The sequence below is a fragment of the Triturus cristatus genome, chromosome 7, assembly GCF_964204655.1.
Source record: "Triturus cristatus chromosome 7, aTriCri1.1, whole genome shotgun sequence".
In the NCBI taxonomy this organism is placed as follows: Eukaryota; Metazoa; Chordata; class Amphibia; order Caudata; family Salamandridae; genus Triturus; species Triturus cristatus.
In genome coordinates this window covers 1,539,569,303-1,539,587,508 of record NC_140590.1, presented here as the reverse complement: position 1 = coordinate 1,539,587,508, position 18,206 = coordinate 1,539,569,303, and the positions used below count along the sequence as shown (strand labels likewise).

General features: G+C 42.6%; 1 protein-coding gene across 1 annotated transcript in view; it reads right to left on the bottom strand.

Annotated features, from left to right (window-relative positions):
• Window positions 1-1,242: 1,242 nt before the first annotated feature.
• Window positions 1,243-18,206, bottom strand: part of LOC146812325 (thyrotropin-releasing hormone receptor-like) — a 479,777-nt gene continuing 462,813 nt past the window's right edge. The window contains exon 3 of the mRNA XM_085614581.1: window positions 1,243-2,427. Coding sequence (XP_085470707.1) covers window positions 2,011-2,427 — 417 coding nt within the window. The 3' untranslated portion in view covers window positions 1,243-2,010. The remainder of the gene's footprint in view (window positions 2,428-18,206) is intronic.

Sequence of the window (18,206 nt, the reverse complement as noted above, 5' to 3'; positions counted from 1 at the left end):
TTGTGAAAATAATTTTCCCCTATGAGAACCTGCTTCCTCTATACTCGCAAGAAATTTAGGGGTATTCCATTCGGTTCTCCTGCCCAACCCAGAAAGGGATTTACTCTCGCTCTTTACTTATAATGGAAATAATATTTCATGGAAAAAATTTGATTTATGAGTAAAGATCATAGGTAATGTTGCTGAAAAATTAGACTTATAAGCTAAATTAACTATGTGATTCGGGGCCTAAGATTATTGCAATTGTTTTGAGAAAATTAAGCTGCTATATCCTCCACTCCCCTATCTTGTTAGGATAACTAACCCTGCTATTTATTCCTTCACTGTGGTGCAGGGGGTACCAAACATTGCGTCTATTAATATTTGGACAAAGTTTAGTTGATTGCAGCTTTTCTACATTGTCACTACTCCAAATGTTGTAACTTGTGACAGAAATAGTAGAGTAAACCTATGATTCTTCTATTCCTAAATCGGCAAACAGCCATTTTATACATACTTTATACTGTTTCTTTTCTTCACAGGCAGTTTATGATATATTTACTGTCTCTATAAAATATAACCGATTAAATCATGTCCTTCGAAACGCCCCTTCGCCACATTCACTCAGACAATTTAAGTGAAACTTAACCTGTTTCAGTGCATACATGATTGTTCTTCACTTTTCAGTATGGAAGCTGATTTTGTGTCCAAACTCCTTTCCTTTATAGTCTGTTTTTATCTTTTCCAGGGTCCATGCATCCCATTAGAATAAGCTGATACCAGATTCCATCTCTGTTGGGGACAACATGCTTTTGGCAGCCGTTTATCTGTCTCAAAAGATCTTATTGAGCTGAGCTTTTTGTTTGAACAAAATATGTTTGGTAATTGTCAATGGCAATTTCCACATTACACAATATTGAAAGCAGTTTAATCCCTCCATATTGCTATTCTCTAGACAGCAATTTGGTTTCCATTTCATATCAGCACACCGCTGCATTTTAACAACACATTTGTAGTTCATTTTTTCTCCAAGAGATGTATTTGAAAGCATGCTAGCACTAGAATTTCATTTTATTTTTGTATATGCTTACAAATAAAATGATAGACTTTCAAGGTTTAAAAAAGAATCAGAAGCATTATAGTGAGCAATTGCATAAAATTCACTGTTTTTCATTTTAATTTCTCAGGGATACTGTTTTCTTGCTTGAAATCACTGCGATTGATTTCTAAAATACAAGGTATTAATGTTCACATAAAACAAATTGATTCATTTCATGGTATTCTTTTAAAACTTTCGTTAGGGATTATTTTAAAGAATTAAGTGCAGTTCCAAGGGATTAATGTTACATTTTTATTTAGGGATGTAGTAAATGATGAAATAGTTTCACAAAAAATGCAGCATGTGCTTCACATTCTCACAATTCATCAATGAAGTTGCTTAATCATCAAACAGGAAAGAATTAGATTAGAAAACGTTGACTACCATAGGCATCATGAAATGTGTGCCCAATGTAAATTTGTAAAAGCTCACAATGTGTACATTTAGCAAAACACATTTTTATTTGGGTTATTCGAATATTTTGCGCTCTACATGGACAAAAAAGAAATATTTATTTTATCAAATATTTCAGTGGCCGAGTCCATACCGCAGAGGGTACCAGAGTTCCTAACAATAAGACATCCCGATTATTGAAGGTACAACAAAAACAAACAGGGTACAACAGCTGCAGCAACAATGTCACAGCATGGAGAAGGAGGACAACAGCATATCTAAAGTGTTAAATCACTTCATACAGCATAAAAGAAGGCAAAATAGGATTGAAAATATCATCTTGAATGTGTGTCATTTCACAGAGAATTAGCTATATCAGAACTTTGTACATTTTCAATATGTTACAACCCTGTACAGTATTTACAACACTCTTCAGCAAACAACACCGATAGAGTGATCAAACCAGAGAGAATTCTGGAATATCATTTTCCAACACTGTTGTTCACACAATTAAAATATTTCACTTCAGACTTTCTATTCTAGGCTACACTATACGTTGTTCTAGTGTCAATGCATTTGTCTGTAAAGTTGACTTTTTTTGTTGGCCCAGGGAATCCATTGAGGTCTTCCTGTTCGGTCAGATCGTGATCAGGGCTGTCGTGAGAGCTGTCTTTCATAACACTGTAGTACACCGGGACATTGTACTTGGCCGCCTTGTCTGTTCTCTTCTGCTCACATTTACATAGCTTCTTGAAAGCAGCTCTGAACTTCTGAGACATCAGGTTGTAAATGATTGGATTAATTGCACTATTAAGATAGACACATAGTCTGCAGAATAAAAGGAACCAGACATTTAAGTAGGGCGGGTCCATGAAAGAATTTACCACCACCAAAGTTCGATAAGGCATCCAAAGTAGAGCAAACAGGATTACCACAACAGCCAACATTTTAGTGACCTATGGGAAATAAAAAAAAGACAATAATGTTTGAGGTGTTTAAAAAATAAGAACTAGAATTTGGAAATTTCAATACAACATTCTTTGTGACCAGAATTTCTAAAATTAAGTGTACATCAATGATGGTTTCTCGTGTTCAAATTTTAATACATCACTCAGAAAAAAAAGAAATCTTAATGAATATGTCTTTTTCCAGAAAACACACTTGTAGGTTTATTTAGATTCTGGTGTAAGCTGTAGAAGCAAGATCAGTACCAACTCAAAAACAGGCACATCATTGATTGCACCTATTTTTTGACCCACCTATACGATTTTAAATATCCCTGAATGTAATAGAAATTTGGGGTCATCTATCTTTCTGATCCCATACCTTAAATCAGCAAACATATTAATTGATTTCCATCAAACCTTCATTGAAGAATATGCCACGTTTCCTAACTAAGGGGGTCATTAGGATGGCACGCGGACTTGAGTCTGCCCGCCATCCTACCGGTGACGGGACCGCCCGCCTGTCATCAGGGGGTCCCGCATCCCTAATCATGATGCGACCACCACCACGGTGGTTGCATCTGGTAGTTTAACATTGCGGTGGGTGCTGCTGGCTGCAGCACCGGCCGCAATGTTGAATACCCATGTTGTGCATTTCCCTGCACAAGGTGGCAGGCACCGTGCTGTGCCTGCCACCTTGTGCATGGAAATGGAGGGGGGACCCATGGGTTCCCCCCAGTGCACCACTGCCCCTCCTGAGGGGGCGCGTAACGGGTCCCCCGAAGCCAGCCTCCACCAGCCTTTCCTTGGCGAAAGGCTGGCTGACACCAGCATCGTGATCAGGCGGGCACCGCCCCCATATCCACTGCCTTTTCCGTTACGATTGCCTGTGGTGGAAGCGTGGCGGAGGCTTTGCGCCCGCCACGCTTGCAGGTCTATTCCCCCCGCCATCCTGATCTGGCGGGGGAAATGGGCATGCAGATGACAAAGGGACCTCCAGGCCGGCGGTGGCAGTCCCTCCGCCACACTAATCACCCCCTAAGTTTCACATTGAGAAGGGTGTGAGATGTAATACTTTATCAAGGGATGGTTTGCATATGTTTCGAATTATGGGAATTTGTGATAGCCCTTGGATCATTCTTATCAAAGCAATGTATTTTTTTAAAGTTCTTCCTCTAGGCTAATCTGATTGATATAAAAGAAATTATAATTTTTGTGCAGAATTAAAGGACCAGATCTATGACCCGCCAATTTGAGAGTCACAAATTGTCTCGCATTTGCCACTCGCATTTTACTACTACCAAATTGAGATGCACAACAGTGTCTGAGACACTTTTTGTGATTCCCAATGGGGTCACAAATTGCATGCCTCATGCATATTGATGAGGCTGTCACAACTTGCGACCCCATTGGGAATGGCTAGCACTCCCAGGGATGGTGGCCTGCTGGGGTCAGCAGACCACCATGTCTGGGACTGCTTTTTAAATAAAGCAGTCTTTTTTTTTTTTTAAATACAGCCCGTTTTCCTTAAAGGAAAACGGAATGCATTTAAAAAAGAAAAATGAAACTTTTCAGATTCATTTTTTTAAGGACAGGCAGTAGTCCCTGGGACCACTTCCCATTTGCGAGTGGTTTACCACCTAGTTGAAATAGGTGGTAAACTGTGAATGTTTTCCAGCCGCAAATGCGGTCGCAAAACAATTGTAAATGGCATGGTGACTCGCTATTAGGAAAGGATGTCCCTTCCTAATAGCGGGATTTGCAAATGCTATTTTGTGAGTCAGACACTCGCAAAATAGTATTTGTACATGTCATCACCCTTTTTTGAGGTTGCAAACAGGGGGATCTCCCATTTGCGGCTGCAAAAAAGAGTCGTATATCTGGCCCAAAATCTCTAGGGTAAAGGCCTGTAAAATTAACACATTTTCCACTTTGAGATATTACAAAGTTTCTACTTCATGTAAAAACATGTTTCACAACAAAATATTTTCCTTCCATCCCATTTTTCTTTGGGGATTTCCACTAGCATTTTTTATGTTCATTGCCAACTTTGTGCTGAACGTGAAGTTACAGACATTAAAAAAAAGATTTCTAAAGTTAACAGAAACAAAGTTCACTAACTTTACACTTACCTAATGTTAATAGTATCACCTGGGACTGAAAGGCTAGGTCCTATAGCTATTTAAATACACGCAAATTGTGCATGGACAATTATTTTCCTCAAAACAAATCCATAATGAAATTATGGTATAAAAGTCTGTTTATATGGTTGGCATAAAAAAAACCTGCTTGGTGTGTTGTGCATCATTTAATGCTCATGTCAGCATGACAAGGGATCCTTTATATCATTTACCACGCAATGAATAAGGAACAGAAGTAATTATAATCTTCCTCCTAATGAGGGTACCAAGGTTCTGATTGAGTCAGATTGCACAAAGCTAATACATGTCTAATCTTGAGGTTCAGCAAAGCTGATATATCTATATTTATTATGGCAGACTATTTCCCTTCAACAAATTGAAATATTGTCATAGCAATATAATCTCCATGTAGAGTTTAGTACATAATACATTAAAATAAGAATAAAGGCAGTTGGATCTGCCTAGACGTTACATAATTAAAACAAACCTCTTTTAGTTGACTGCTAATACATTATCCACAGAAGCATTTCACTGAAACCGTAGGTCAATAACAGGCATGTTTAAATCAATGTGCTTCATTAGGATAGTCTTCCGTCTGCATAACAAGATAGGATACCATTAAATAATGGAGTAAGGTGCAGCATGATGATGCTGGGGAGAGGATATTAAACCTTTGCATATTGTCCACTTTCATCCTCTATGTTATTCTATGAAATAGTGCTGCTTTCCTTGATCATTACAGAAGGACACAATGAGTTAGTGCAAGATGGAGAGAGGGAGATAAAGAGAGCTGGAGAGGGAGAGAGAGTGAGAGTGAGTAAAGAGAGAGAGAAAGAGAGACAAAGAGACAGGGAGATGAATAAAGACAGAGAAAGTGAGAAAGAAAGTTGGGCAATTGTAAATATAATAGGACCCAATAGTTGAAAAACTAGATTTGGCACTAGAACTCACTACAGGTGTGTTTTTCTCAGTCATCAGAGAGACAAACAAGTTATATTATTGAGTTATTTCTTGGCATCAGTCCTGATGAAGCCTTGTGCATTTAGATTTTTATAGAAGTCAGATCTACTGCAGCAGACAAACCAGCAAGTTGAATCTGACTGGTGATTGAGTTAAACAGCTTTGGCTTGACAGCGTCCTCTGTCTCATGCAAGTTCTTTGGAAGAAATGTTAGCAAACAGCCTATACGTTTCAGATTTTGCAACAGCCAAGGGTCCAGGATCTGAAGTGCACCATTTGAGGGTTAGAACTCACTCCAGCAGTGGCCAGCAGTGAGGTCCCGGGCAGGTTTACTTAGGCCTGGTAAGCTTGGCAATTGTAGGGATATAGGACTCTGGAAGCTTGTTGTGTTCCTCTGGGTCAAACAGGAAGTCAGCCGCCTGACCCTTGAAGTCATCACTGGGATCCTGAGTTCAAAGCAATAGGCTAGGAGTTTTATGAGGTCTGCGGGGTCCACTCTTAGGCCCAGTGCAGTCTGCGGCTGGATAGAAAGCCTTTGTTGACCGGCTAAACCAATTCTGTTAATTTACTCTACCCCCACTGATTTTGATGCCAGCCTGATGTGAGAGACAAAGGGTAGTTTGGCCCAGGTATAAGCTGCATCCAACAGTGACAGGATAGGAACTATTTGAAGTCAAAATGAGGCTGAGTGCAGCCCCAGGGTATCCTTTGAAGTGCAGCCCCCGGGCCATCCTGCTCAGGACTGGAAGATCCCTCCCCACACCATAGGCCCTTTATCAACTTACTAGGAACAACACATATAACACTCCTGTGGAGCCATCAGGGAATAGGTGTCACTGGACATTGGCAGAAAGGCCACATTTTGTTAAGGCAGGAAAACAGCAATTTTCTAAATGTGTAATTTCCAAATTAGTAACTTAAAATCCAACTTTACCATTAAGCTGTTTTTTAAATTCCTTTTCAGATGTATCCTTGAATCATATTTCTAACTGCTCCCAAACTGATGTTACACATTATAAATTGTTTTAATATAACCTCGTGTTTTCTGTGGTAGAACCAGCCTTTCCACAGTGAAAAATTACTTTGGTTGATTTCTCACGGCCATCATATGTAACTTCGAAATATACATGTCCTAATTTTTAAGTACCATGTACCCTTCCCCTTGGACCTACCTTAGAGGTGACTGATAAGTAATAAAAAAAAAAGGTTTTGACCTGGTTTATTTTGCCTGGTCAAAGTGAGTACTGCAGCCCACTTGTTGCATTTCATTTACAGACCCTGGCTCATGTCGTACCATATACTAGGGACTTATAAATAACTTAAATGGGCCACTTAGTTGTAGGCCGTTTACCATGTTTAAAAGGAAGAACCCGAGCACTTTACCGCTGGTTAGTTGAAGTGTAGTGTGCAGAGTTCCCTTGCCAAAAAAAATGGGTTCAGCTAAAGAAGGTAAAATCTGGGTGAATGCCACAAAAAAAAATGGCAATTTTCAACACTAATGAAATTGTTCCTTCAACAATACCACTAGTAGTATCTTTATTCAACCAAACAATGACCATTCACAAAAATATACACAACAATCCTCCTTATAAAAATACATTATGGAGTAGTAAAAAATAGGTTTAGCATAAAAAGATCACAATTATATAATATAAATATGTTAAAAGGTATTTAAATATGTATAGTCATCAACCTTAAAAAAGACTGTGCCAGTGGAATCAAGATATCAATTGGCGTATAGACCCTTATCCTAATTAATCTGCTGTGTTTCCCTGTCTTAGGTAAATGCAACCCTAAGTTTAAGACCATATTACACAGATTTCAGCCTATCTAAAAAGTGCTGTGTATACTCAGGGTGAGAAAAAGTTAAATCTCTCCTGATAACATTCATATTGGGACCAAATTACTTAGTCTATTTAATGATTTCATCCTAGTGCGCCAGGCGTGAAGCAAATATCTTGTTAATGCGAACACTAGCCATTTTGTTGTGCCTGATCTTAGCACTCGCAGAGCTTCAGCTGGATGCATAAATGATAAGAGATGACAAACCGGTATTATCTACTTTTTCCTAATTTGTGCATAGGAGGGGCAAAAGAACATAAAATGGTCTACTGATTCAGGGCTAAGTAGGGTTACAATAGCCTGCTTCCATTTGCTTTTACTGTAATTCAGAGGCAATGTTCCGTACCTAAATTGTAGATAAAGTGCACGTGCATGAGGAGGTTCAATCTCATCCATAAGAGCTTCAAATAAAAAAATGCATTTACAATCTGGGAACCTTCCGGTTAAGGTGCCCAGTAATGCAGCATTAAAACAGGAATCCCGGGTGGACCCAAAACTTTGCCTTTAAAAAAGGGACTGCTTTTTTCCATCAGGGATTTGGGATCCTCCCACATATCCCTCAGCCCAATCTCAACAGCCATTGCCTAACCTCTCTGAACCACTTCACTCATCCGGCTGCTTGTTCAAGAGTTTGTTCTTTAGCTATGGTTTCTTTGACTGGGATCTGAGTTGTGTAAGTTCATAGTCTAACCCAGAACACTAAAGCCTTCAGTTCCGCTATGTGCTTAATGTTCTTTAGCCCATACTAAATACGTTCACACTATAAATTGCAGAGTCAGATATTATGGGCAAGAGCGACAGATATTCCACCCAAATAAAGGGAAAATAAAAAGGCAGAGAAGCGAATAATTGCAATAGTTACGATTCTGCATTAATAGCATCAATGAAATGTACCTCAGCACGTAACTGGACTCTGGGAACGTATGCATATATTGATGAAAGAATGGTTGTATCAATATATTCATTAAAATGTTTTAATTTCACTCGTTGTCATTAGCAACAGAAGAAGGCAAAGGGGCAAGGATATCTCCAGTGCAGGATCTGAGCTAGGAGATGAAGCTACAATCAAAAGAAATTGACATTTCATTTTCTTTGGTCCCACTTTATTGCAATTTCAGAAATAGAGATGCTTTAATTACAAATGTTTCAAGTCTTAGAAATATAAATATGTCTGTATTGAGTTGCATGAATCGCATGTGCCTGCGATCACTATTTTAGTTCCATTGCACGTCCCTGAGTAATAATCTGCTTTGGCTTAGACCTAATGAACATGAAAAATTACTCAATCTTAAAAAATAAATGACTGACACATAGAATTCTATTTAAGTACAGTACCCACAATGAGATAAGTATAGTAAATGAGTGAATGAACAAATTAATGAGAGTTTTTATATAGTGCACATTATAGAAACCATCCTTCAGTACAGTTTACAGAATACCTGGAGTATGCAGATGAATGCAAATTTTAAATAAATGCATTTTCACTGGAGTTCTGAGCTCTGCAATGGAAGAAACTCAGACTGATGTTTGCAGGAAGATCGTATCCCAGTTTCGCATAAGAAAGTGCCAGCCTCCTACAAAGATAGACCGGAAGGATTTGAGAGCATAGCTCTAGCCTTCACACTCTCATTGGAATTCTGCATTCACTTTGCTCCATAATTATACTTATTGATTATGCACAGGACTTTAAAATTAATGCATGCTTCTATGGCAAAACAGTATTTTTTTGTTTCCAAAGGCTCCGTAATATGGTCACTTCAAATAATGCCTCTCTTAACATCATGGCCCAGAATTAATAAGCCTTTGCATTGTCCTTGCATAGTGTAAGGTGACACAAGGTAACATAAAGTCTTAATTCAGATTTGCAAAGCCACAAATGGGGCCATGTGCACCACCTTGCTTGGTTTTGTAAAGTAATGTAACTCAATACAGCCGCTTGCTCTGTGTTGTGTTACATTTTGAGCTGAGAGGCTCCCTAGGGGTGAAGCATAGGCCTTCCCATACATCCGCCCTTGGATTTGATGCAATTCCAGATTTACAAAAGTTTGTAACCCTGGGATTGCATCAAATCTGTATGCCTCCCATATGATGATGTAACAAAGAGAATTATTTTTTCTTCCTGTATCAGTGGAGGTAGGGAAGCCAGCTAAAATGGTTTGCTCCCACCCGGTGGGAGTAGCCTTTTGCTCCCTGCCTGCAAGAGTGAGGGCAGAGAAACTTAAGTTCTCCCTGCCCGTGATCTTGCAGGCAGGGAACTGCAGTGTCCAGGCAGCTTTGGATCCCTGGGACACTGCTGTTATTAGTCCCAGGATAATGGGTTCAAAGGGCCACTGGATGGCTCGGGAGACAAATTGACTCCGGGAGCTGCGGTCCGTGTGGCCCTTAAGTGGCTCGTAGAGAGGCCTCAAGCACCCTCTCCAGAAAAGAAAAGAAATATCAGCCCAGTGGCTGTGACTCCAGGGGCCCTTAAGTGACTTGGGGAGAGGCCCCTTGCTGCCCTCCCCAAAAAGAAATATTAGCTCCAGGAGATTGAGTCCCCCGGGCCCTTAAGCTGCCCTGGGAGGGAGGCCTTAAGTCCCCTCCCTAAAAAATAAATGTCAGCGCCGGGTGATGGTGTTCTCGTTGCACTTTTGTAGCACTGGGATGGGACACGGGCACCCCTATAAAGAAAAGGAATCAGCCCCAGGGGATGGGGTTCCGGGGTCATGAAAAGGTTTAAAGGAGTACGCTTGCTACCATCCACAAATACATTTTTTTAATGAAAAGCAAAAGTGATTGTGAAATGACCTTAGTTTTCACATTGCTTCTGGGTAGAGCCCCATAATGTGCTGCAAGGATTTAAAAAAAAAAAAATCTTAGATCTTGATGGTGCCCAGAAAGGGGCAGGTGTACCATCAAGTTTGTCTTTTAGTATGACAGGGCTGTAGGGGCTGCAGCCCCCCAGCAACATAAAAAAAAACAGTAAGTCTCCTGTGTCATTGTATCCATGACCCCAAGAAAGCTTACCATATTTTTTAAAAGCACTCTGATCTGAAACTGTACGTTCTTTAGCTTGCATGCGGGGGCCTCTGGTGGTTGGTTCTATTGCTGCATTTTGTGGCCTGAAAAATGTATACAAAAAAACTCACAAATATGTAAAAGTTTTTTTTTTAAAGGCGATATTGAAAATAATTTCACAATCACTCTTAGTAAACATTCCTATATGTGAAGTTATAAAATATACATTAGGTTATGGTTATTGGTGACTATTTGACAAAGACCTGAAGTCTGCGCTATATTGATCCCTTAATATAGTCAACAGGCCCGCTTTTTATATTTCAGTGCTCTGATCCTTAGGCAAAGTCAGTAGATCTGTCTTACTTAAAATGACCCCTTGTATATTGTTATATCATATAGTCAGCCATGCGAGTCCAGCCCCATGCCACTCATGCCTGAAGGCCATGCATAGCAGGATAGGGCACCCTACCACAAGTAGCACATGTCCAAAGGCTGGGAGCAACAGAGGGTATGGTGCCTGAGGGGGAATGGGAACTGGGCCTGCCCACATACCAGGTTCTGCTGCATCCAACCCCAAGCCTCTGGCCATGTGAGGCAAGGTTTTGCTTAACCCCATACCACACATGGTGATGAACGTCTTACTTTATGTCAAAAAAGTCAATTGCTAAAAAAAAAAACAAAGGTTAAAGTGGAGGTGTAGATAGGAATTGTAAAAATATATCACTTTATTTAAAAAAACACACCTTAGAAAGTCTCTGAAAAATCCGAAAGTTAGAGGGACGTTATAGTTAGCTGAAAATGTCAGTCACATCATACCAATTTAAGCAAAGAAAATTATCAAATTTCAATAATTATAGTTATTTCAAGTAACTGTAATTCGTGCCCTAAAATAACTATAACTTGCTCTCTCCTTGCCATGGATGTGAGAAGTTGGCCTGGTATATGCTGTCCACTAGTTATAGTGGGCACCTTGCACCAGTCCAAACAACCCCTTATTAATGATAGGTTAAAGACAACCTTTATTGAAAGCTATCCTAGTGTTAGCTATGGAGAGCAGCCTTCAGGCTAAGTCTTGAAGGAATGTAAAGCAGCTTGTTTTACCAGTCTATAATTTCTTGAATGGCTAAATGAAAGGAAACCACACCAGGTATATATATAAAATATATGTATGTATTACTAAACACACCCTACTAGTCTCTTTATGAGGCTAGAGGTCAAAATACATGAGTTACACTTAACATATTACAGTAAAGTAGCACAAATACACGTTAGGCCCTAGGGGCGAGCCAAACCATATACTAAAATAGTGGTATAAGAACCACGACTTAACTAGACACAAGGCCTAGAGCCTGGAGAATCGCTGGGACCCCAAGGAACCACCCAAGGTAGTGACACAGGGGACCCACGGGGGCCGTGTGCAGTGTGAGAACACAGCCGCGAGCTCCCCTTAGCTTCTATGGGGAAGTCACGGTTAGATTTTTAAAGATTAGGGACACTTAGAGATGGACTAGGACCAAACCCTTTTGGACTTAGACAGTTCTAGGGTCAACACCCATGGGAGCACCAGAGTACTCGACTTACCCCACCCAGGGAAGCCGGGGGCATAGGTGTCAAATGGTGTCGGGTCGCATCGTCGTTTTCAATGGAAGCTGGCTGCTGCCGGGAAGATGCGAAGTGACCGAAGAGATCCAAGCCTGGATAGAAGATGTGAAGAACTTGAAAGCAGAGGGGGCAGAGTCTGGCTCACTTGCCAGTGACCAGGGTCACGATAGACAAATGCCCACCGATGTTGGGTGTTTCAGGTGAAGAAGGTGAAGCTTGACTCTTCAGCCACGAGGACCAGGAGGCGTTGAGGACAACCAGGAGCTGGATTCGAGCTGTACCATGAAGGATGCCGAGTGCTGCAGCATTGGTGCCTGGATTGGACACAACAAGCCTTGGCAACAGCAACCCACAGAGAAAGGAGAAAGATGCTTCGGTGTGGACCAGCAAGGTCCGAGGGACTCCCCCAGTGAGGAGGAGTGAGGGCACATCTGGAGCAAACAGGGAAGCCCAAAGGAAGTCAGAGTTACCTTCACAGGGACCCACCAGTTGACGGACCAGGGATCGCAAAGGGACCTCAAGAGGAATTACAACATGGCGGCCAACGGGTCACTTGTGGTGACTAGGCTGACAATCTTTGGTGGATTCCCTGCTCGGGGTCTGGGCTACAAGTAACCCAATGCACAGCCTCAAGAGATTTTGAGAAGCTGATGCACTTGCAAATGTGCATGGTGTCAAGGGGTTCCAGTTCCACGGTACCCACGAGGGCTACGGATCTCAGCTTTGCCGAGGACCTGCTTCGGCCTCTGGGAAGTCTGAAAATCTACCTCTGGTGTTGCAAAGTCTTCGGTGTCCGGCAGGAGCTTCGGAGATGCAGACCGGACAGATGCGTCTTTGGTGCCTGCCAAGCAGGGGAGTAACTCCTTTACTTCAAGTGAGATTCTTTGGTCATCTGGCATTGAACAGATTGTCGAAGCTCCAGGATTCAGTTTCAGGGCTTCGTCCAGGGATATCTAAAGTCCTGTTGCCAGGGGTTCCTCCTTATACCCAAGGAAGGGGCTGGACTAACTCAGGGGACCCAACTATGGGAGGGCTACACCCATTTCCATTGTCCAGTTTTGCGAAAAAGCAGGGTCTGGTAGCCCCAGAACCGGTTTGAGCTGGACTTTGCACAGGGACACCAAATATGCCCCCAGTGCAGGACTTCAAAGCACTCTCAGAGTGCACCCACCCAGCCGCAATACACTAAAGCCTGTCTGGGAAGTGGTGACACCTCCCTGTGACAGGAAAACTATTGGCCAGGCATCCCCAACCGGAGTTTTGGTCAGCAGCAGGAGGCCAGTCTCGTGTCTGTGGCTGCAGCATCCATTTTGTGATGTCAGGGCTCTTTTATTTTGGTGCCGGGTATACCAGTGCTGTCATGTCTCTCCCTCTAGAAGGGTGGGATCATACTCCCACACCAGTTACTGGTGTGGGGATAGGATGCCAAGGTGTTTGACAGCAAACACAACATGTTTCCGTGCAACCAGTCCAAAGTTAGCATTTACCATTGGGTTATGATGCACATAAGAATACATGGTCAGGCTGCATCACAGACAACCCCGGAGAAGAGATTACGAAGGCTGCAGAGGGGCTCTGCTCATACATGGGCACCCTCTCACACAAAACCAAGCACCCTGCCTTCAGGATTGATAAGGCCTGCCATAGGGGTGACTGATAGGTTTCTATGTGCAGTGATTAATGAGATATTGTGAACCTATATCTCTGTAAGGGGTGCATGCACCACCTTACCCAGGCTGCAGTAGCAGACCTGGGGTGTCATTTTGGAGGGCTTCCCAGGGGTGGCATAATACATGCTTCAGCCCCTGGTAGGACTCTGGCGTACCTATGCCCTGGGTACATAGTATACCATATACTAGGGACTTATAAATGCACCTCAGAATCCAATCTGTTATGTACCTAGGGTACATGGAATCAATTTAGAGAGGAAGCAGCTAGGTTGGGGTCCTGAATAGCAGGGCTCCAGCTAGACTAAAGTCAAAAAACAGTGTTACAGCAGCAAAAAGTGGGGGTAACCATAAGAAGCAGATCCTACTCTCCTACAATGGACTGCTAATTACCTTACATATTACATCAGTCAAGACATGTTCTATGACAACTTTAATAATAAAACTGCAACATCGAAATGACATTATTGATGTCAACACTGTGCATGGTGGGTACACAGTACTTTGGTACAACCTCCCCCTTGGCAACCAAGACCCCACAAGTAGCCATGTCCCTGCGAGCGACCAACCAGCTACAGAAACCCACATTTTCCTTCTTAAAGTTTTCAGTCCCATGGCACATTTATGGGAGCAGATGGGTCTGCGCTAGTACTGCGGGACTGTCATGGGCTCCCGCAAGAATACTGTAGGGCCATCAAGCCAAAAAGTAACTGCGGCGGAGCCAACTCCCTCCCCCCACTCGCCTCTGGTAGCCTCTGCTCCCGCCCTAAATGAGACCGACACCAGGGATACATCACCATGCGGATATCACACACCACACGAACGCTGCTGCCACGATTCGACGCTACACACACATCACCTGGCTGGGAACACAGACGAGAAGGCATAACCACCTCGCCCCACCTTGCCCTTCTCCCCCCAACGCAACAGAGCATCCTGCGCACCAAGAACATAAGTGAGGGCATCGACGCTTTGGGCTCCCAACCTGCCTGGGGGTTCCTCCCCCCCTCCCGTCCGCTGCTTCCGCGCACAGTGCACAGCCCCGCTGTGCCCCACTGGACAGCTGCTGACACCCCGCTACAGCACATGATGATCTCCCCCCCTCCCCCTTGCCCCACCTGAATTTACAACCCTAACCCCTACCCCCTCTATTGCCACACAAGCGTAGGGAACAGTTTGTTTACTGGTCACGTTCCCTGACCAGACTCCTATCTTATCTCGGATAACAGATGATGGACGCGTCGTCTGGACTCCCCGAAGCGATACCCTATTAAACACACACCGCTCTCTGGCAGCAGAGATGCGATGACATACGCGCCCTACCAGGGATGGGTACATCCAGAGCTCTCAGTGAGATCTTGACAAGGGTACATTGAGTTGAATACTGGACATAACCCCGATAACCAGCGGCTTCAGGGGCGTAGCGATGGGGGGACGGATGCGCGCCACGCAGCCCGCACATGGACCCTAATTATGAAGCTGTAGACTGGACTTGCCGAACTTAAGCGTTAGCTTTCATGCCTCAGTGAGCTATACCGAAACACTGCTGCCACGCTCCGGCCAGCATTGCGAACACGACGCTGACACTGTGCCGCCCGGGGACCCCCACGTTCATGATTACCCACGATGATTTGTGCAACTCTCAATAAGGGCCTGGGTGACGACCGCAATGGCCACAATGCGGGCTGGAATACTGCGTTATCTTTGTTACCGACACTAAGAATAAGGAAAAACATAGACCTGTCATTTATCAAGGTAATTACCTAATGATTGTAACAATACCACCATGTACAACGCCGCCGGACCCCCGGGTTACCGGCTGAATGGCTGTGTCATATTATCTGGAAGCATCTGCTTAATGTCTACTCGATTAGCCACCATGGCTGGAGAATGTATACTGTATGATGACACAGCTGTGAAAAATAAAGGTCTTACAAAAACAAAAAAAACAAAAAAAAATCAAGCCAAAATGTATTTTTTAAATTTAGCTTGACTGACTGTCCCTCTGCGACCATCCCCCCGAAAATGTCTTAGGTTCATGATACACATACCCTACCCCCTTATACATGTTTTAATTTGATTTTTGCAGAATACAAGTCTCCCTGTCCTGTAATAGTGGCCACAATTTTTTTTTCGTGTTGCAGCCAGCCAATCAAATTCCTTGGTACTGCAAGACCACTGGGTCCCATGGGACCGAGGAAACCTATGGGGGGAAAAACCTTTGCAACCATCAAATTGTTGTATATTTTGAATTTTTGGTCACATATGACTAGCTATATTTTTTGCCTAAATTTGCCAAAAAGGTCTGAATAGATTAACACCAAATCACAAAACACACCCTTTCTGGGTAAAGTTCTATGCCCATTTTTATCAAACCTTTGCGTTGCCCTTGTGCTGCACAATTCTATTCAAGGACATCACAAAGACTTAAGTAATATATTCAAAGTCCCACAAGGGGTTGTAGTACAGATTTTGTACAGTTACAGTTCATGAATGCTGATTGATTAGGGTTCAAAGTTCTATACCAAACTAGGTGACTCTGAAGTTAGCGCATGGCCACCTTTTTGAGGAGCTCGCTATCTTTTAATAACCAAGTGATGGGAACCCTAACTCTTAGCTTCATACAGATTCAAATTTTAGTAATGATGTGACAGATTCTGAAGTTATCACATGGGCATCTTTCTGGAAGCTCACTGGCAACTGATACCACATGATGTAACCATAACTACTGGGTTCATGCTGATTTGAATTTTAGTAAAGATGGGATACTAATGGTTTTTGAGAATCTGAGGGACTATTTCAATCATTCAAGCAGGATTAAAAAAGCACAGCTAATCAACCATTAGGGTATCCAAGCAAATGTATGCCCCATACTTCCATCTTGTCTGTGTTCATCTACTGGCGGGTGTTCTTTTTCTAGTTGGTGATGCTTGTCATGTATCTGTGGAAGTTGGTTCTGGTGGTGGGGTTGTCGGTGAGTGAGAGGATGAGCTAAGTGTCATTTGTGTAAGAAATTATGTTGAGATCATGGGATATGATGATGATGAGCAGCAGGGTCGTATATGTGCTGAAGAGCGTGGGGCTGAGTGATGAGCTTTGGGGGACACCGCAGGTGTTCTACATGGGTTCGGAGGTGAAAGGTGTGAGGTGGATCCTCTGGGTTTTTCCGGTGAGGAAGGAGGTAATCCATCTGAGCGAGTTACATGCTGATGTGGTTGAGTTGTTTGATCAGCACGTGGTGGGATAGGATGTTCAGGCTGCCGAGAGGTTGAGGAGGACCAGACCTGCTGTTTATCCTTGGTCGAGGAAGGGTCGGATGTCATCAGTGGCTCCAATCAGGGTGGTTTCGGTACTGTGAGTGCTGCTGAAGCTGGCCTGGAAAGTGTTGAGTGGCTGGTTCTTCTCCAGGTGTTTAATGGGTTTTATAGAATTTTAGAGATGCTTTCATGATTACTCCAATGTCTGGTACATAAAGACCAAGGGACGTACCTAGAAGCCGGTTTGAACTAGACCCTGTGGAGATTCCCATGTGTAAATTTTGTTAGCATAAGTAAGACATTTAAATTGAGGAGAAAATAAGTGGATGGGCTAGTCATGAAGGTTTTTCAGTCAGGTTTTCACTAGTAATGAAACATCCCTTTCCTGAAAAGTGTTCTAAACTTAAGCTACGCATATGAATTATCACTATGTGAAAAGTGGTTTTGGATTAAAAAAAATGAGTTGAAAATTTGAATTTAAGGTGGCACAAACTCGAAGTTAACGGCTTTATATTTTGCTACAACACAAGATTCTTAGAGGTTTTGCACACTGGAGATGACAGAGATGAGAAGGTGAGAGTACAGAAAGTGATAAATTAGATGATAGGTGTTGAACTACAGTGCAGGATCACCGTTATCCAGTGCCTGCCATGTTAGTGCTGGATGAGGATTATTTATTACATTCCATGTCTCCTCATACTCCTGGATCTCTCTGCAGCCTTCTATACTGTGAACCATGACACATCCTGCAGCATCAAGATGGGCATCAGTGGAACAGTCTTTGGTTCTCATCTTTCTATAAAATCCAAGTCAACAATCCTTTAGCTAGGTGCCCATCAACTATCAATTCTCTCACCATAACTTTTCAAGATATATTTGGAACCCTGCACTAACATCCTGAGATATTCAAACATCAACTATCCCTTTCACGTGGATGACATGCAACTCTACGTAAATTCCCTTTCCCAGAATACATAGAGATGATGGGCAAAATGAGATACAAACTTGGATGTCAGTGCATCATTTGAAGCTCAAGCAATCAGCAAGGGTATATCTCCACGTAACTGCATGCCATTTTTTGTTTTGATTTATATAGCACAAACTTAACTTGAAGGTATCAGAGCACTTTACATGAGCACGAGTTGTGTTAAAGACAGACACAATAATTTTGCTAGGCAAGAGGAGATTAAGTGATTTTCCCAGAATTACCGAACGTTGAGCATCCCTGCTGAGACTCGAACCCTGTTCCCCAGCTTCGAGGTCGACCACTGTAGCTGTTAGGTCACATCTTCTCCCACTGACCAAACATAGCTCAAAAAAGCTAT